The 20,535-nt window shown below is 39.5% G+C and overlaps 1 protein-coding gene across 1 annotated transcript; it reads right to left on the reverse strand.

Moving 5' to 3' along the window:
* Nucleotides 1-276: 276 nt before the first annotated feature.
* On the reverse strand, nucleotides 277-17,062 carry LOC120555474 (adhesion G-protein coupled receptor G2-like). Its single transcript, XM_039794173.1, has 12 exons — nucleotides 16,978-17,062; nucleotides 16,541-16,682; nucleotides 15,188-15,307; nucleotides 12,810-12,962; nucleotides 12,657-12,702; nucleotides 12,386-12,480; nucleotides 11,167-11,282; nucleotides 10,478-10,743; nucleotides 3,287-3,383; nucleotides 2,903-3,032; nucleotides 1,478-1,634; nucleotides 277-958 (listed from the first exon to the last, which is right to left on the reverse strand). The coding sequence occupies exons 1-12, from the start codon at nucleotides 17,028-17,030 to the stop codon at nucleotides 864-866; spliced, it is 1,470 nt and encodes a 489-aa protein (XP_039650107.1). The 5' UTR covers nucleotides 17,031-17,062; the 3' UTR covers nucleotides 277-863.
* Between the last annotated feature and the right edge of the window lie 3,473 nt (nucleotides 17,063-20,535).

Below are 20,535 nucleotides of genomic sequence, written 5' to 3' on the forward strand. Positions count from 1 at the left end.
AATAAAATGACTGCATGTGGGTTTGTTTCTTGTGTAATATGTTGAGAACTGACGTCACAGTCTAAATTCCATTGCTACAGTAAGCCGGGTCTGTCAACAGAAATTTGATATCATGTACAATAACCTCATGGTTTGGAAAACTACTGGAGACTGTAAAGCTCCTGATATGTCAGCCTTTAGTGAATTAGTAAAGGTAAAACACTTTTAAAATACTTGAAACTGCACAACATTAAAACAATATATGCAGATAAATACTCACACACACTGGCCTTTAGAAAAACATGAATAAAGTTTAATATGTATGCATGATGAAAACAGTCAGTATTCCAAATACAATATGCATCAAACCCCCTTGAAAATGAGATGGGGCTATCCATAATAAAGAAAGAAAGAAAAGAAAGAAAGATGTATTTTCTGTAGGCGCAGGACACATAATCTTCACTCTCAGAGAATCTGAGCTCTCTCACAGCACTCAATCAATGTCAGATCAGACCCACAACTCATCTGGACACAATGCAAAATAGTGGATGTGTGCCAATTTAGTGCAATTAGATGCATTTGCATACGCATAATTTGCATTTAGCACACCAGGGTAAGACATTAACGGCAAAACTTTTAAAAATAGCACTAAAACTAATATTAAAGTCACCTGCATGAGCTAGCACTAACTATCATGCTTGCTTCTCTGTTACATGGTTTTACATTCAAACATGATCTAAAGCAGAAATAATAAGGGCAAACCACACACACACACACATACACACACACACACACACACACACACACACACACACACACACACACACACACACACACACAAGCACATACAGAAGGAAAACTGTCTTGGTGTGTTGGGTTTAGGCCTAGCCGTTGGTGCTGCGTGTTTCACTACTCCTGTTATCAGCTGGTTTTCCAATTTTTCTCAGAGACATCACAAACCACAGGAAGATGAAGAAACCTGAGTCAAAGAAGAAAAGTGTTAGAGATCGTACAGGAGGAGAGAATCATGCAAATCATGCAAATGCCACTGATAAACAACTGTGTCGTGTCCCTGTTTGTCCATATACAAATAGGCCAAAATCCATTACACATACAATATTATTATGTATTACTATATGCATCTTTTACTCTTGACAATGTCCCTGACTTTTGAGGTAATATTGTCTGTTTGCAATAGGAATAAATACCCAGCCTGTGTCATGGTTAAAAAGAGAGATTTTGACCAGTAATTGTGAAGCTAGCCATGCGGTTGTACAAATTTGGGTTTCCATTACACATTGAGAGTGGGACAGTTGGCGTGTATGGTCTGGCACTGACAAAACATTACAATTCCTTCTCAAAGTTAGATTGGGCAAAAAAGTTCTGTAGTCAAACCAAGAGGATCAACGTTGCATATACAACAAGTGCAACCAATAGCCCTTTCTGTCATATTTACAGTAACATCATAGTAAACCATGTGGAAGCAGGTTGTGCAGACCTTGCAGTGAGTTCAGGATGCAGAAGAGGTAGAGGCCAGCAGTGGTCAGGTAGCCAAATGAGAAGAAGACCAGGCCCCAGGTAATGCCGAGCAGAGTGGTGACCCCCAGCAGGGTATAGATGTCTCGCTTGGCTCTGTTATGGTCTCTTGGCCCAAACTGATATGCAAAATATAGTGTATTAGTGTAATTAGTATACACATTAGCAGGTCATAGACAATCAGAAACTACCAGTTAGAGACCAGGTTAGAGACATGTTTGCTGTCTGGAAGAGTGAACATCAAAACTTTTGAGCTTTTTGAGGACAATACCCCGAGTCTAGAAAACACTGTCTTCTTCAAGTTGTTTAATACGGTGCTCTCAGGAGTCATATTATGCCCTCACGCTTATACAGACTGTATGTATAAGGGACACAACTATGATAAGAATGACTATTAAACAAATTTACCAGACATGAATGAGAAGTTATCATAAAAGCAGCAAAACACAGATTGGACAATCCAATGTATGTTGATTTCTTTTTATAAAGGGAAAGCTATCCTTTCGATATCAGACAAAGATAAAGAACAAGACCAGTGATATTCTACCATTCTTATTGTCAACAAATCTCATGAAAAGACCGAAACAAACTGTGTCAGGCGGTCTATCAATTCTTTTCAACATCCCTACTGTGTCTGTGGCCCTCGGACTCAAGTGCATCGGTTTCTACTGAAAATGACACAACGGTCACAAATATATGGTTTAATTTTTAAAGTACGACTCAGAGTCTGAGAACAGCTGGCCACTGTAGCTTTTAGCAAACAGGAGTAAATAGTTAATTTGTCAGCATAGGTGTAGATTTTGGGGGTGGGGGCAGCGGGGGACACGTGCCTCTTAATATTTAGAACATGTGCATTTGTCTCCCCAAATAAAAACATGAAAGAGGCAGAATACTTTCATTTTCGATGAACTGCTTGATGCTAAAAAGACACAACTTGGTGCATAAAAATTCACCGGAATGCAGGAAGTGAATTATGTGTTTAACGCTCAAACTTTCTTGAGCATAAAACCCCAGGTTAAAAAACAAACTTTTTTGTCAGTGATTATTTTTGACCACAGATTAAAACATATTTGTTGCTCTAGTGAGTTTTTTTTTACAGTAGCAGGTCAGTGTAAGGATCTAATGGACCATGTAACCCAGTGCAATGGTGTGGCTCAAGTATTTGTTTAGGACAATAATGGAGCTCTATTTCACTTAGAAATACATTATATTAGGCTTTGAATAAACTGAAAATGGGAACTTGTAAGTAACAATTGATTGTTGGTTTTGGTTTCATTGGATATGTTGACAGCAAGAAATATAAAAACATATATCATCAGACCTCATTTTTTTAAGATCATTTTCCGAGACAAGAGCAAAATGAAAAAAAGTGCACGTTGACTCAAACCTCTCTGCTCTGGCGGAGAGTCACAACGCGTCTGACTGTCACCCCTAACATGAACACGTTAAAGATGAACACCAAGCAAAACACTCCAACTGTAGTCACCATCTTCACTGTGTCATTGACTATATAGCATCTGAAAAGAGAGAAAGTGAGAGAGAGAGAGAGAGAGAGAGAGAGAGAGAGAAGTAGATTTCATCTCATACACTGAAAAATGTTTGTAAAAATGTCAATTCAGGTGACTAGAAATTCAGCTATATGCAGTAAAACGTATCCTGTTACTGTGAATGGGGTTTGTGCTCTGCTTCACATGCAAAACCCTTAAATGTCAGTTAATTATTAGTCTAGATTGTAGATGCTTGCACATTTTTGTTCACTCTTCTCCCTTACATTGCGGTGCTGTTGGGGTTAGCCGAGTCCAGAGATACAGGTCCATACGAGCTTCTGTCGATGATGACCACCAGGGACACAATGACTGCTGGGATACCTGAAACACAAGGATTAGGCAAGTACTGTATGTGAGTACAGTCGTGGGTACCCTTTTATGCTACTACTTCTACTCCACTACATTTCAGAGGCAAGTATTGTACTTTGTACTTCACTTTGATAACTTCAGTTACTTTGCAGATTCACATTTATAATACAAAATGTAATGAACACATAGTACATTATGATGTACTACTATTGATAAAGATGCAACTTTTTGAATCTGTGGTCAAATTCACAAGCCAGCAGTATATCTATCTATAATTCCAGGAACGTCTTTCTGTCTGTGTGTGTGTCTGTCTGGGTGTTAAGCGCATATCTCTCGAACCGTTAGTCCGATGGATTTCAAACTTGACAGGTTTCTTGCTATGGGCACGAGTAAGTGCCAACTTTGGCGTTGTTTGGATAAGAAATGCAAAAGCTATCCTTAAATACAGGCCCGCCGATAGGGGGGGACAAACGGGTCTGTTGTCCCGGGCCCACAGTAGGGGGGGGGGGCCAGAACTGGGCCCTCATTAAATTACGGAAGAATTAAAAATCTTTTTTTTAAATAGGCATATTTGTGGAAAAAAATATGTAGCATAATATTTGAATTAAATAAAAGCGTTTTATTTGTTTTCTTCCTAATTGTCCTGGAGATGGTGGTCAAGAACCCCCCACCCCCAACATAAAAATGGTTTGGCCACTGATCAAAATTTGATATTGTCACTTGATTTGAAGTTCAGTACGCTCAAAATGTCCGGTCAGCACAAGTCCGGAGCTCGGAAAAGGAAAGAAAAGAGAAGAAGAAAATAGAGGCCTTAGAGAGTTTCTAAACAAATATTTAAAAAAAAGGTGGTGACGGTGAAGATGGAACTGTCAACGTAGAGCAAGGTAAGAAACAGCGCAGCCAACGTTTACGAGCCTTGTAACGTAACGTAACAGGCCAGCTCTCATGTTAACGTCCATTAGCTTGTATAAAAGCCTGACACAACACGTTAACTTTGACAGAAACAGTTGAGTTTGGTAGCTCCGTCAGAGAGGATGAGACAGAGAGAGATCCAGCTGCAGTCAGGTGACAGAGAGAGTGATGCGGGAGGGGCCCGCTGCCCCGCAACGGAGGGACAGAGTCAGGCTACCCGTGAGAGAGAAGAGAGAGAGAGAGAGAGAGAGAGAGAGAGAGAGAGAGAGAGAGAGAGATGCGGGGGGGCTCGCTGCCCTGTCGGAGAGTCTGAGCAGGATGGATCAGAGACTGATTACACACTTAATTTCAGTGAGAGATGTGAGGAGAGGAAGAGCAAGGGAAAAGGAGAGATCTGGCCGCGAGGGGGGCCATCTAAGATCTCGTCCCGGGCCCAGGCAAGACTGTCAGCTGGCCTGCTTAAATATACAGGTAAAAGAAGCACACATTAGCTTTGGCTGCTCTAGCCGCTGGCCCCTCCCCCTCTGCTCAATGAGTGAGCAGGAGCAGGAGCAGAGAGAGAGAGACACACACACACACACACACACACACACACACACACACACACACACACACACACACACACACACACACACACACACACACACACTCTGGTTCTGGTGGTTGATGATCGCAGATATGTGCTGATTAGCTCTCATAACGGGCAGGGGGGTAGCACACTGCTGAGTCCATGACACTAATGTCTGATTACTCCACATTTTAATTGTGATATTTTGTGATTACATTCTGATTCTGCAATGTTCTCTGTCAGGTAAATATAGAAGCACAATGTCTTCCTCCATAGGCGCCGATTTATGTTTTCCTCCGTGGGTGCTCACGCGCGCATGCCCTTTAAAAAAAAAAAAAGTAGCCAAAAAATGTTTGCATTTCAGAACCTTAGGAAACGGACAGCAGCCGATACAAACACACTGTTAACTCGATAATAAAGCCGTCAAGTTTCAACTCAGGACAGCGCCACTTCTCACAAATACAGATAGGACTGGAGATGAGAAGTTTAACTGACCACCAGAGCTTAGATCGGCCCAAAAAATCAAGCCCGACCCAGCCCGAGCCCAAGAATGTTGTGTCCGAGCCCGACACGACAGTTAACTGTAATTATGAGCCCGATTTAAACCGACACTTTTTTAACACGTGGGCCGTTAGAACTGACGTTCTCAACTACAATTCCGAGTTGTTTGAACTGCAGAAATCTGTTTAGAATAATGCAACAAGGACGAAGCATGTAAACTGTTTGTTTATTCAGCCCAGCAGGCCCGGTGGGATGCGTGCGAGTAGAGGGGAGACTCCGCGCATGACACGTGTTGCATTTTGTAACTGCAGCCTAACTTTTGTACACATTTGTTACTTTTATTTTAGTTTTTTTAGTTTAGTTTTCATCCAAGAGACGCTGTGATTGGTGGATAGGATATGGAGCAGGGGACTGACAGTGACATAACCAATCACATTATGACAGATGCTCCACTTAGCACCAATTGCAATGTTTAATTTTAAATAAATGTAGCCTACTGGCAGTCTGGCACACGTGGGTGCTCAGTGGGTGCTGTTATTTTCCGTGGGTGCTCGAACTCCGGAGCACCCACGGTAATGGCGCCTATGTCTTCCTCTGATGTAGAGGTAGCCTACGCTAAGTCAATAGCTAGTAGGATACAGTGGAGTTGCATATTAAGTGCTTCAGGGTCCTTCTGGAAGTCATGTTGGGGTACACTTTGGTTTTGATAAATTCTACAAGCAGCAACACCACAGGCCAAGCAATCAGCCCGTTTTCAACGGGCACAGCACTAGTTTAGTAAAAAAAAAAAAAATAACGTTACAACTTAAAGGTCCAATATGTAATATTTGTACTGTAATAAATCCAAAAATGACACCAATGCCTCATCAGATATTAAGGAAACATGTTAAACTGAAATACTATCTTTTCTGACACCAATGCTAATGTCAGTATTTTTTCTTTTTGAAATTTACATTCCGTGACGGAATTTATGTTTATGTTTTGGTCTGTGTGTTGTTATCAACGGCCCAGTTTGACAGCCAGGCCGGGTTGCCAGATATACCTGGAAAAACGTAAACCCAGCGCGCTACAGCTGTAACGGTAGTACAGCCATGAAAGCAGCAAACAAACAAACAGGATCAACGGAGATAGATTCTACCCGACCTAAAAAATAGAAAAGAGCATGTTTCTAACAGTTGCGTGACCAGAGACGTAACAACCCCCTGGTAAATAATGGAGATGTATTTGAAAGATGGAGACAGCTTAGATCCCAAAAGGACGCAGAATTTCCTCCTCAACAGGTAAGCATTAGCTTCAGGCTAATTTATCACAGCCACTAGGGACGGGCATTTTATGTCATTTCAACATTTGTGTACTCGCATTGAATTATATAGCTAGAGTACCCGAGTTGGTTACTCGCAAAAACAATTGAGACACAGCCAGTAAAGTGATCCCGACTGGTCCTGGCTAACGCCGCCATGCTAACCCTTTTAACTGCTAAAAGCGGGCCATGGCTGTTTACAACGTGTAGTTCAGCAGCTGGAGCCGACAACGGTGAGTTATTTTAAGCCACGAGAGGGGGGCTGTAAATCGTAAAGAGAGGACTATGAGTTTGCAGTGTGTTTAGCGATTGTTGCCGTAATTCTAAGCCAATGAAGTGTGTTCAGTCAGCATGGTGGTGGTATTTTTAGCGTTTCGTATTGTAATTCTAAGCCGAGGAAGTGTGCCTGCCTGGCGTGTGGAGAGGACGGTGAGGTTGTTGTGTTTTTAGCAGTTCATACTGTAATTTTAAGCCGAAAAAGTGTGTCTGTCAGTTGGTTACAGAGCTCCGCGTCGTGTATATATCTATGGCTATGTCAATTTTGAAAGAAGCTAAAAGGAAATATTTGTCTGATATTATTCTGTCTAACTCCAACAACCCTCGTATGTTGTTCAAAACTATTGATTCTGTTCTTAACGTCCAGCACATTACCTGTGCTGACACTTCTCATGCTGTATGTGAACAATTTCTTCATTTTTTTACTGAGAAGGTCACTTCTATTAGGGCAAAAATGACACCTACTTATGACAATTCCATTTCTGTTGTCTGTTCTGCTGTCTTTGAGAAGTTTGAACCTGTTACTCCGTTTGCGCTACAGCAGATTGTTGGCCACATGAAGCCTTCAGGTTCTCCAAATGACATTGTCCCTCCTCGACTTTTAAGGATGTTTTCCCTACTATATGTACATCTGTTCTTGCAGTTGTCAATAGTAGCCTTTCCTCAGGCGTGGTCCCTGGAAATTTTAAACATGCAGTTGTCCATCCTTTAACTAAAAAACCTGGACTCGACCTTGCAGATCTAGCCAATTTCAGGCCTATATCAAAACTACCTTTCATATCTAAAATACTGGAAAAGCTGGTTTACAGTCAACTAATGGCCTTTTTGGAAGAACACGACATTCTTGAGATCTTCCAGTCTGCTTTTAAAACCCTGCACAGCACAGAAACTGCTCTTTTAAGAGTATTTAATGATATATTTTTAGCCACTGACTCTGGTGACTGTGTTGTTTTGGTGCTTCTGGACCTAACTGCTGCATTTGACACGGTGGACCATGAAATCCTGATCTCTCGTTTGGAGCAGTGGGTGGGAATCAAGGGTGTAGCTCTCAGCTGGTTCAGGTCCTATTTGGAAGGTCGCACTTTCTGTGTCAGCTATGGTGAATCGGGGTCCTCCTCTTCTCCTCTCTCGTGTGGGGTCCCACAGGGCTCTGTTTTAGGCCCTCTTCTTTTCTCACTCTATCTGCTCCCGCTTGGTACAATACTTAGGAAGCATGGCATTCTATTCCATTGCTATGCTGACGACAGCCAAATCTATGTGCCACTTAGAAAGAGCAACTCTCTCAGACCACTGCTCGAATGCCTGGATGACATAAAGGCCTGGATGGCTTCTAACTTTTTAAGTTTTAATGAAACTAAAACGGAAGTGATGGTTTTTGGTGTCCACACTGGGACCCCTTCTGTCAATTTGGGTCCCTTGGCTCAATATGTCAAGCCAACCGTTACCAATTTAGGAATAAAAATTGACTCAGATATTAAGATGGACAAACAGATTGGGGCGGTGGTTAAAGCAGGCTTTTTCCAATTACGGCAGTTAGCCAAAATAAAGCCGATTCTTACTAGACAGCACTTTGAGACAGTAATGCACGCCTTTGTGACCACTCGGTTGGATTACTGCAACTCCCTGTATGTAGGCATCAGTGCCGCTTTAGTCGCTCGTCTTCAGATGGTACAAAACGCTGCGGCGCGTCTCTTAACAAGAACACATAAATATGAACACATTACCCCCATTTTAGCCTCACTCCACTGGCTCCCCGTGTATTTTAGGATCCAATTTAAAATGAATTTACTTGTATTTAAATCCTTAAATGGTCTTGCCCCATCATACCTGTCCGACTTGCTACACCCCTACATTCCGACCCGCTCACTCAGGTCAGCTGATCAACTGCGCCTGAATGTTCCTAAAACTAAGCGGAAACTTAGAGGGGACCGTGCTTTTGCCGTGGCGGCTCCAAAAATGTGGAATGAGCTACCTCTGCCTATAAGACAGGCTTCTTCACTGTCTACTTTTAAATCTCTTCTTAAAACCTATCTTTTTTCCTTGGCCTTCCCCAGCAGAGGCTGACATTTTTCTGTAATTATTTTGACTGTGATACTGTTTTATGTTTAAATGTAGATGTAAATGTTTTATATTATTCAAAATTTTATCTGTACAGCACTTTGTGCAACGTTGGCTGCTTTTAAAGTGCTTTATAAATAAATTTGATTGATTGATTGATTGATGGCTCCGCGTGAGCACAGGCTTTTATGACTGTCGATATAGCCAGCATAACGTTAAGTACTCCGCTGTGCTGTGAAGTAATGTCTGGCTATGTGAGAAAAGTGTCTAGCAACATTGTTGTGAATGCTGCGGTCTCAGCCTGGCAACCCCCGTGAACTTCGAGTCTGGGCAGGAGGGGGCGGGGGAAACGACTGTCCAGTATTTTGAATTGGTAGTGCAGTAACTATTTTAACCGCTAGCTGCCAGTATTACATACAATATTACATATTGCACCTTTAATATAGACTACACATTAATGCATCAATAATTATAATATAATAATACAGTATTCTGAAGTGGGCCATTCTGCACAATCGGTACTTTTACTTTTGGTACTTTAAGTACAATTTGATGTTTTAACTTTTGCACTATCCTTTTAAATTACTTTCACTTATACTTTTGAGTTTTGTATGGAGGACTTTTTCTGGTATCAATGTGGTATTGCTTCTACTAAAGTCAACGCTGTTGCATGCGACACGACAATACATAGGCTACTTTATGTCATATTTAATATCTCCAGATCAATAGTATATAGACTTACATTCTTTTTTAGAGGCAGAGAAATGCACTTTTCAACGAGGTCCTCTAAAAATTGTAGGTCATCCAGAAACTTTTTTAATCCATCGTGGAATTACAGTGTTTTTGTAACATTAAAGGTCCCATGACATGCTGCTTTTTGGATGCTTTTAGACCTTAGTGGTCCCCTAATACTGTATCTGAAGTCTCTTTTATATAGACCTTAGTGGTCCCCTAATACTGTATCTGAAGTCTCTTTTATATAGACCTTAGTGGTCCACTAATACTGTATCTGAAGTCTCCTTTATATAGACCTTAGTGGTCCCCTAATACTGTATCTGAAGTCTCTTTTATATAGACCTTAGTGGTCCCCTAATACTGTATCTGAAGTCTCTTTTATATAGACCTTAGTGGTCCCCTAATACTGTATCTGAAGTCTCCTTTATATAGACCTTAGTGGTCCCCTAATACTGTATCTGAAGTCTCTTTTATATAGGCCTTAGTGGTCCCCTAATACTGTATCTGAAGTCTCTTTTATATAGACCTTAGCGGTCCCCTAATACTGTATCTGAAGTCTCTTTTATATAGACCTTAGCGGTCCCCTAATACTGTATCTGAAGTCTCTTTTATATAGACCTTAGTGGTCCCCTAATACTGTGGTTGAGTAAAATATCTGAGTAATTCTTCCACCACTGCTTAAGAGTTCATTCATTCAAACATTTGTTGACTGATGCTGACAGCGTGTAGATCCCTAGCCATGGCGACTCTACTCACCCCAACCCACCACGCTGAGTTTGAGCAAGTATTTCCTGATATAGATGTTGAAGACTCGGACTAAGAGAAGGTAGAGGTGGAAGCCCTCCAGGGCCATCCAGATGAGTGTGGCCAGCAGGGAGTAGTGAAGAGAAAGGGCCATGTAAAGGCAAAAGCCAGTGGAGGACTGTGCTGCCGCCTGGCTGGGGAGGAAATGCAGGTTGAGCAGGATCAGGGCAACGACGAGGTGGATGTGGACCTTCATAGAGAGATCTGCTCTGGCTTTTCTGTCAGACAGAGGAGAATTGATTTGTGGTAAGTGTTCCATTTTGTGCAGATTTCATCGTCATGCCATAGTGTCACTGAAATTCAAGTCATGTAAAGTGGCGGAATTAAGGTAGGATGGATAAGAGAAAGAAAATAAGGAAGGAAGGATGGCATTTACTGTCAGGAGAGAAAAAAATATGATCAGAAGAAATGTAGCACTTTGCATTTTAAAGTATTGGAAAGAAGTAAACACCTTAGTCCATTTGATGCCTGGTGTCAGGCATCAAATGGACTAAGGTGTTCTGAAAAAGTCAAACAAATTGGGGAAGAAGAGAGCTGAAGAGCTGAAAAAGTGATGGGAGAAGGTCAGAAGGATGCTGTTGTACCTGGAAATATGTGAAAGGATAGATTGAAGTGACAGTCATCAATCTAAAATAAATTACCTATTTGTTATGAAGAGCAGAACAGTGATGATCAGGGTTAACAGAGAAAGACTACAGCCAATCAGAGTGATGTATGACATAATCTCCCGGTCTTTAGGTGAGACGTTAGCAGAAACCTGACGACCAAACACAGAATTACGTTTTACATGGGAATTTTTTCTTCATGACATTTATTTGATAGAGCTGATACAATTTATATACAAAACATTATGATGCATGGTTACAAATTCAACTATGCACATGTGCAATGCACATCATTTTTAAATGATCTCATAGTCACCAGATTTAGCATGCCTCAGGTTAATTAGTCAGTAAGTTAATGCTTACTTCTATTTTTGATACCTTCGATACCAGGATATCTTTCTGATAATACTTTATTAATACTTTATTTCCCTTGTATCTTTACTTAAAGTCACAATGTAGAATTTGATGTTGTAAACTTTTGTGCCACTTGGTGGTACTGTAGCATCAAGAGACACACAGAACAATGTCCCTCTGATGGAAATATTCATCAAGTCATGGCAGTCATAGGATATATAGTCTAGTTATTTAGGATATGTTTAAGGATAAGTTAAAGGGCTGATGGTGGGTAGGTCAAAAAAAGTTATCCACTTATAAAATATGGTTTGTTATATTTAAGCCTATTTTATTTAAGATTTCCTTTTGGAAGACCAAGTTGTCGCTGTTGTGCTGTATGTATTTTCTGTTCATAAAGTTATTTCACCTACTCACACTAGTAGTTTGTAGCACTTTCATTTGCTTCAGTTGCTTCCTGTGTTATGACGAAACATGCAAATTGCCCGCCTCCCCACAGCAACATAACAACATAAAAAATAAAACACAAAAGCTTTGCAATTTGGCATTAAGAAAGTCATTCTGCTGACCCAATTTGAGAAGGATCTGTTGACTCCTTTAGGAGGAGTTTAAAAAAGTTCCATGACTATTGAAATGACTTATGACATCATCGTTCGTGCTATGGCTGAATTCCACTTTCAGGGTCCTGGTATTGTGTGAATGCTGATTCACTGTCAAAAAATGTCATGGCTTACTATGACACTTGAAACCATTGGATCCATCGTAAATGTTTTTTTATTAACACCTGTGCATTTCCTACTGTAGCAAGTCAAAACGTCTGCTGTGAAAAAGGCCTATTGTAGCCATATTTGTACATCTAACCCTCTCTCTACGATTCAACTTTGTGTTTGTGAAGAAGCCCTACCAAAAGCACGCCAAAGTATGTGAGGTGGTCACAGGAGCAGGTGACGTGACTCTGACCAAATTCCCACAGGGTTATGCAGCCATCGGGGCTATATGCTGGTAAGTCCAAACAAACAGACAGATGGATCAATTATACTCATGATCCTGACACATTTGATTTACATAAACTCACTTTACTAGTCATGTGTGAAACCACAATGAATCCAACTTATATTTAAAAACAACTAATTGTCTTAGTCATTGTTATACACAGATATATTGGCCTTACTTACCCTTTGTTGAAAAGTTAAAGAACACACATTTGGGCTGTAGGGTTTCCTGTGACACAAGAAAATACTAGGTTTACATTTGTATTTTAAATGGTTTTAACTTACTTTTGTTGGGCAGAATATACAAATCTACAAGGTTACAGAAGTGAAAGTTACGGTAAGTGATCTGTTGAATGAAGTTGTAGTTCCATTTCCAGCAAGATTCACTGTGATGTTGACACGCTCCTGTAGTCCTGAAATAGTCTTTCCCCGCACGCTCAGGCCAACCAGTCTGCTCTCATATAATTCATGTGAGCTTCCGCATAGGGTCTACAGTACAATACAGTCAATCAGTTAGTTTGAAAGATTATGCAAGACAATTATTATGTATAATGTGAACACTTTCCCAAAGTCCATTTATTGTGTTTATAGGAAAAAGCTTCCCTGTCATCCTCTTATTATCAGTCTATCAGTATTGGTCAACATCCTCATACCTAAACGACAGAGTAGTAGGTCCAATGTGGCCATAACATTTGAGCGTGGTGGCTCTGTTAATCATGTGACTGTTTTATTGAATGTAACGCCTACTATATTAAACACAAAGTTAACCTTGTGAAACAGAAATAGTTAAGTTTAGGCAACACACTAAAATGTCCAGTTAGGGTTGGTGAAACAACATGGGTTGGCTTAAAATGAGTCACTTAAAACTGCTATGGAGGAGGTAACTGCATCACAGACTAAGGTACAGTACGTAAAAGTCTGTTAATTCCAAAAAGGGACCGCTGACTTTTGGTTTCAAATGGGACACAAACCCCAGTCTCCTAAATGAAAGTCCTGTGTTTATTTGACTCAACGGTTGAGACTAAATGGGATACAGCTACGACGACGGTTACGTTAAGGCACCAAAATGACTACTTAAGTTTAGGAAAAAGATCGTAGTTTGGATTAAAACACGCGAACGAACACGCGTTTCCTGGGTGAAAGTATTACAATATATTATTATATTATATTCGATTTTGTGAGATTCATTTTGTGTAATACCAGCTGTAGCTGTAACCCTTCTAGCCACAACCCTCCCAAACCTGCCTCCCTCCTCTCCTTACACTTTGTCACCTCACTTCCTCGTTTGCTCCCACAATAATTACTACGGCCAACAGAGGCCGCCGTCTAACAGCAAATGTAAGTATGGGTCGTCATGAGCTGCTTGCACAATCAACCTATTGTTACTCGTGCATGCTTTGCTGCACTTTTTGAGGATGTTGTATTTTGTCAGAAATGGACACCTCTTCCTCTTTTGTGAAGGATGTGTCGAATCACTACTGTACTGTACACTACTTTTACATTGAAAACCAGCTCTAGGTGTCCTTTGTGTACGCCACATTATCTTAATTTGGCCAGATAACATATAAGAAAAAAACCCAAAGCTTAACATCAAATATTGAATGCTCGCAAAAATTCAATGTAAAGTGTTTTTTAATATCTTTCCCTATTTTATAAAAACAATATTGGACATATTATTAGCATTTTCAAATGAATGAGCCTTTGCCCTAGTCATCTCACTTAACTTGACACAGTGTATGCTCCTGTGGTTAAAATAGCTGTGAGTTAGTTGGAGCATGAAACTATGTGGTAATTTCAACATCTTGAGCGAGAACATTTTAAGAAATTTTGTTAGAAAAATGACTTACGCATTCGCCAGCTACAGTATAAAGAGAGATTTGCACATTCATTCATTCAATCTTTTTAAAAATCTGCTAGGGTGGATATTTTCTTTAACCACAAAATAAAGCATCTAATGAATTAAATGTTCAAACGTAATAGGAAAAACTACAACTATTTGGTTTATTTCCATTTTTTTACACAAATACAGTACACACCACAGTAAAGGCCCACTCTGGTTTCAAAACTGTCTCTGCTCAGAACTGAAATAACATGACACCACTAAAATGTTACTGACAAATTAAGAACATGTTCACCGTGATTAGCTGCACTCTCTTTATATTAATAGAATGCCAGAGGCTGCCCAGGATGCAGGAAATAATTAGAAAAACATGATTTGAAAATGAGCAACCTGACTTTTATATTAAAATACTTTGGGACATTATTACTATTAGTTATGGTAACATTTTACCAACTGTATTAGCTTGATTTAGGATACAATGTGTGTTAACACATTAGATCAGTCCGCTCCAAATACATGCTCAACCCAAATATGTAAATGTTATTGATAAGAGCATGAAAGCAATGGTGAACATGCCTGTTCTAACAGTACAGCAAACTGCAGGCAACCACAACTAGCAAACACTGCAGGTCAGAGTTAAACCAGGGAATAGCTGTGCAAAGGGCTACGGGTCCCTTGGTTTTCACTAAAAATCTGCAGCCCATTGAAATTGCTGTATTCTATAAACCAACTGAATTTAATTAGGTTTTAACATGCAAAATCAAGTTTACGATGTAAATACAATGCAAAATGAGTAGGCCTTTATTGTTTTGTGGACAACAGCTCTTGAGATTATTTTCTACAAAGTTTTATATAAAAAAGTGAAGTCTCTGACCACGCTTCTTTCAGGCCAGGTAAGCATGCAGAACACAATCGTGTTGTTTGATCCAGCGTCCAACTCTCTCGGCAGTCGAACACTCACTCTGCTGTTGGTGACAGTCTTGTTTAGCGTTGCCTGTATCAGAGGCACAGAGCCACATGAGCCAGCGACACATTCCATGTTAATACATGTACCAGAAATAATGCAGGTCTCAGAGCTACGTTTGTATCATGTCATCAGCATAGGACATAATTTGAATTTGAAAACAATGAATGCTCAGTCTTGGGTAAAACAGATAGCTTGCTAAAGTACAGTATTAAAATCACTATTAACCTGTAGTAGTGTTCTGCAACTGACACTGAGCCCTGACCTTCCTGTGGATGGGTCAAAGCAGAGAAGAGCATTTTTCCTAGTATTCCTATTTTTTCCTATCTAGTAATTATCATTTTAAAAAGAGCACATTCTAAATATAACGTCATATCTATGGATGGGTAATTTGCTTACCATTTGCAAGTATTTTAAATAGATCCTGGTAATGCTTAGTCTTTGTTGAACAACTGGTAATAGTGATTACAAATGAGAACACACTTCAGGCATAATCCACATACTACCGTCACCAACGAATAATCGAGGAAGATGTCTCGTTTTTTACACACTCCTCATTAGAAGGCAGGACGGACAAACAAATAAATGCATGTATTTTGTTTCAGAGCAGGTGTACATTAAACAAGACTAAGAGCCTACAACTATGCTAGCGGCTCATTTGTTCTTAGGTAAAGCAGTGCATTGAGCTAAATATTGTTAGCATGCAAATATTCTCACAATGGCAACGCTAACATGCTGATGTGAAGAAGGTCTCATGTTTACCATGGTCACCATGTTAGTTTTGCACGTTAGCATGCTAACATTTACTAATAAGCACTTTTGCTGGGGGCCGTGCTAGAGGCAAGGTCAGAGGATTATGTGATTATAATACATGAACGTGTGTACCATATTCCATGCCAATCCTTTCAGCAGTTGTTGAGACATTTCACTCAAAATACATGCCAACCGCATAGTGGCTCTAGAGGAAAAGTCAGGGGATCACCAAACTCAGTAGGATACATCTCTAGGAAGCATAAATGTCTGCACCAAATGTCATGGCAATCCATCCAGTAGTTATATTTTACTAAAATCCCCAAATGTCAACCTGATGATGGCACTAGAGAAAAATTCAAGGGCTCAGTAGTCAGTAGAATTTATCATCTGGGGACCCTGAATATCCATACAAAATGTCATGACAACCCATCCAGCAATTGACAAGATAGCTCAATAGGTCTGGACATTCTGACATTGCCATATCTAGGGCCAAGCTACTAGCATTCTTACCTTATTATCAGTGGCAAAAATTTCAAGTCCTTCGAAGGGGCCTTTGGGTTTGTGCAGCATGGCCACCAAACTGCCGACAGACAAGCATGTAGTCTCATTCAACTCGGTTTCCTCTAGAACCTGTTCTAGGTTCTCCATGGCTCTAGTGGAAAATGACAACAAATTATAAACATGAATCATTCTGATTAACAATTGTTTTCCTTAAACCGTATCATTAACTTTGATCTACTTAATGCCTTAACCTTAAATCTCATTTCTGCCTCAAGCCTTTGCAAATTCTTCATATTGCCCTGGTTTTTACTCCCATGTAAATAGTAATATACTTTGTATTACTCTAAAACAAACACAGATACTTACACAAACATAAACATCCAAACAGATTATATATTATTATATACATATTTATTTTGTATTTTAAATACAATTAAAATATTTACATGATAGCGTCGCTTTGGTTTCCAGTTTTGAAAATGTTGTTTACTTCTTCCATACATAATCTGGTGCATGAAACCTCTGTGGAGTACATGAATAATGTATTGACATTCAAGATATACACAAATGATATATTTCCCCCAAAAAAACATATATTGTAGCATCTCACCTGTTTTTTTTCTCTTACAGCTCATATCTGTATGGTTACACCTATCTGGATCTACATTTTCATACCTACCCTTAACAACAACTGATTTTTCACCGTTACCCTGACCTGAACTTGAATTTGCATGCCCATTCATTTTTGTACGTAAACCCTGGCCTAAAACTGGATTTGCCACCAAAGACAGGACCAGCCAACGGAGGAGCCACCACTCCATCCTGTGAAGCAAAGAGGATTCATTGAGAACAGAAACACGTCTGTGCTTTATGAACAAACATATGTCATAAATGTATGGCAAAGAAATAAAGATTGAATCGGACCACTCTGATGGCATGTATTTCAGTCTTACACCCAGACACATATTTAAGTACAAACACAAGCTCCTGACCTGATGTATTGATGTATTGAAGTATGGATAGCAGTTATTTCCATACACTTCCTTTACAGTCACTAAACTACACTCCATAAACAGTTAAATAACCAATATATTTCTTAGGCACGATAGTAGGATTAATACAGATAGCTAAATTAGGTGATTTAATGAAATAAAGGGAATCAAAACATAGCCTACCTTTACTGAGTCTGTGTAGAAAGTATTTTTGTCTGAAGGAAATACAGAGTACAGCTGATGTGACTACAGAGCAAATGCAAAAAAGGAAACTGTAATGTAAATTTCATCCTGCAATAAAAAGAGGAAGCAGCATCAGACAGAAAGCTATTTGTGCTAATTTTGTGTCACCTCTGTGCCACTGAATACGGGCTCACGTTAAATAATTGAAAAAGATTATACTCAACATTCTGTATACACGTTAAGCACTAAATCTACAGTAAAACTAAATGGGTGTAATAGCTAGTTGATCCTGAACGTCATCATGGGTGAAAACTGCACATCACCTGGTTTATGGCTGCAAGTCACTTCTCCCACCAACAGAGGGGAGTAGCACATCACAAAAATCAAGTGAAAGAAGGTGTTAAGAGTTGCATAAATTATGATATGATAACAATGAAATGCGAAACTAGGCCTGGTGGATTCAGTGATTGCAAACATTTATCACTGTAACAGGCAAACGATTTAACTGTCTGTCTCCTGGTGGCTTGATCAACACATTTCCTTTCACATCAAAACCTGAATCTGTATGGCAAGTCATTCACTATTTTCATATCTCTTGCATTGTGACATTTAGTGGAGCAAATAAAGAAGAATATCTGAACAAAACTCACAAACATTTAATTTTTTTATTGATTATTTTTAATTGCAAACATTTAATCAAAAATCTATCTTTTTAAAGTCTGTTTTCGTTTAATTCAGCATTTTTCTTACACACTTCATGTCAAGTTTTATTCCATAACACTACTTTTAATGATACATGTGAAACACATGAAATAAGTGACAATATGAAAAGTGACATCATGAAAAAAGATGAATGTCTATTATGAAAAGTCCTATATAACTGTTATAAAAAGAAATAGGGATGAAATAACATTTCATAATAATGACTTAAGTTTAAATAACTTCTTACATCATTTCACTTAGCCTATATATTTCCACAGCGTATTCTTCTGGTTATCTATGTCATAATTATTTATTTATGTATTTGATTTAATGTGAAACACTTTGGAGCTCCAGAACTGCCGGGCTCATTTGACTTGAGGAGGAAGTGGTGGTGATGGTGTTTGGTGTTTAGAGCTGGTATTGTCATCATAAGAACCGGAATTCAAGCCACCTGTTTAGTTCAAGAGACCCAGACCCATTTGTGTTTATGGACCCACCTGCAGCTTGTGATGCTGTGCATGCCTTCTGTGGCATGTGTGTGTGTGTTGAACATTATCCATCAGCAAGTTTACTAGCTGGGCATGCAGGTGGCCTTTCTGCCAGGTGGCCAGCACAGAGCCAACAAGAACTACTAGACTTGATCAGAATAGGATAGAACTGGATGAAATAAATAGAACAGATAGAACCAAATAAAATACATTTGAATAGAATTAAAAAGGTAGAACAAAATAGAATAGATATAGATCAGAGGGCTATTTTAGACTTTTGATTGATCAGGTATGATACCTAACCCAGTGAGTAATCCAGTAAGACTGTTGGTAATTGTTCTCCATCAATGAATAAATACATTTCAATTACAGTTTTATTTAAATAGTTACACACATTTCTCAATACTGAGTTGACCTTTTCAAAACTCTTTACGCAGCATAGCAACAGTAAATAACTTTTCGTCGACCACATCTTTCAAATTTCACAAACAGTTATTATTACACAAACTCAACTGCCACTAAAGTTTAATGTAAGGTTCATTACAAACGTTCATAATTGAATCTTTTCTGCGCAAAAAATAAATAATGAAAGCCACCTCAAAGACAATGGTGATACATATTGTAATGTTACTGTTTTTTTAGGTTTGTATTATGAGTGACAAGTTTTGTTGTGGGGCGACAAATAGTGTCAGGGTTTATTAAGGAAAACAATGAAGTAAAAAAGAAATCTGTCAAGAGCGAGGGATTTCCCTACGTTTGGTTGGTTGATGCCAAGCCAGTTGAGCTCCCTGGTGTGTGGCCAGGGGTTGACTGATGTTAGCCTCTGGGCTTTGATCCTACCTGAGACAGACCATCATCGACTGCTCACCTGGATACAAAGAGCCTAGTGAAGCAAAATGACTCACACACAGCAGCAGGTGCTGATCCTCATGACTAACTGGAAAATCCTAGGTTATAAAACACTCTCTTTAGTTGTAAATAAATGGTGCATTTTTAGTTGTCAGCAAAAGTGGCTACACATTATATATAATGGGGATTTCCAAGGAGTCAAACTCTTTCTTTTGGCAAAATGTTTGCTGATCTAGTGCTGTTTTTTGCCTCCTTCCCAAGTGGGAATGCTTGCAAATATCAGGTTTTGTTTTCATTTGTACTTAGGACTACATCTAAAACACTTGCTGAAAAATACTGTACTAAATACTGAGGCTAAAATACTGAGAAGCGCTTAAATAAGGAAGGCTTTGGTTTGTGTGTGTTTGGTAGATACCGGTGCCACTTCCCCTGTATCGACCTCATGCCAACAACGATAAGTAAGCATTTTAGATATACTTCGCTGCAATGCCAAGCAACAGTAAGTGCATAAATGGTGAACTTTATCATACTATCACCCTCTCTCACCCTCTTTAATCCGTTTGTGTGACTCCTCAACCAATGAGAATTGCTCCAGAAGCAGTAACCATTAACATAACCATTCTGTAAGTAGCTACTTCCTTCTGCCTTAGATCGGATCCATTGATAGGGATCTAATTATATAGACATGTCTCTCCACGGTCTCTGCTGAGAGAGCAAATGACAGGGACTGCCTGAGGAACTAGGATCATTCTCTACAGTCCTATTAACCCATCTGCAGTGATGACAGGTG

Source organism: Perca fluviatilis, chromosome 3, assembly GCF_010015445.1.
Source record: "Perca fluviatilis chromosome 3, GENO_Pfluv_1.0, whole genome shotgun sequence".
Classification (NCBI taxonomy): Eukaryota; Metazoa; Chordata; class Actinopteri; order Perciformes; family Percidae; genus Perca; species Perca fluviatilis.

Bases quoted from the DNA above. Each gene is read 5' to 3' on its own strand.
- LOC120555474 (XM_039794173.1), bottom strand. From the start codon at position 17,030: ATGGAAGAAGTAAACAACATTTTCAAAACTGGAAACCAAAGCGACGCT. The intron at 15,308-16,540 runs GTAAGAATGCTA...CCTCTGATACAG, and splicing joins TTTTTGCCACTGATAATAAG to GCAACGCTAAACAAGACTGT. The intron at 3,384-10,477 runs GTGAGTAGAGTC...CTTGTGTTTCAG, and splicing joins ACTCAGCGTGGTGGGTTGGG to GTATCCCAGCAGTCATTGTG.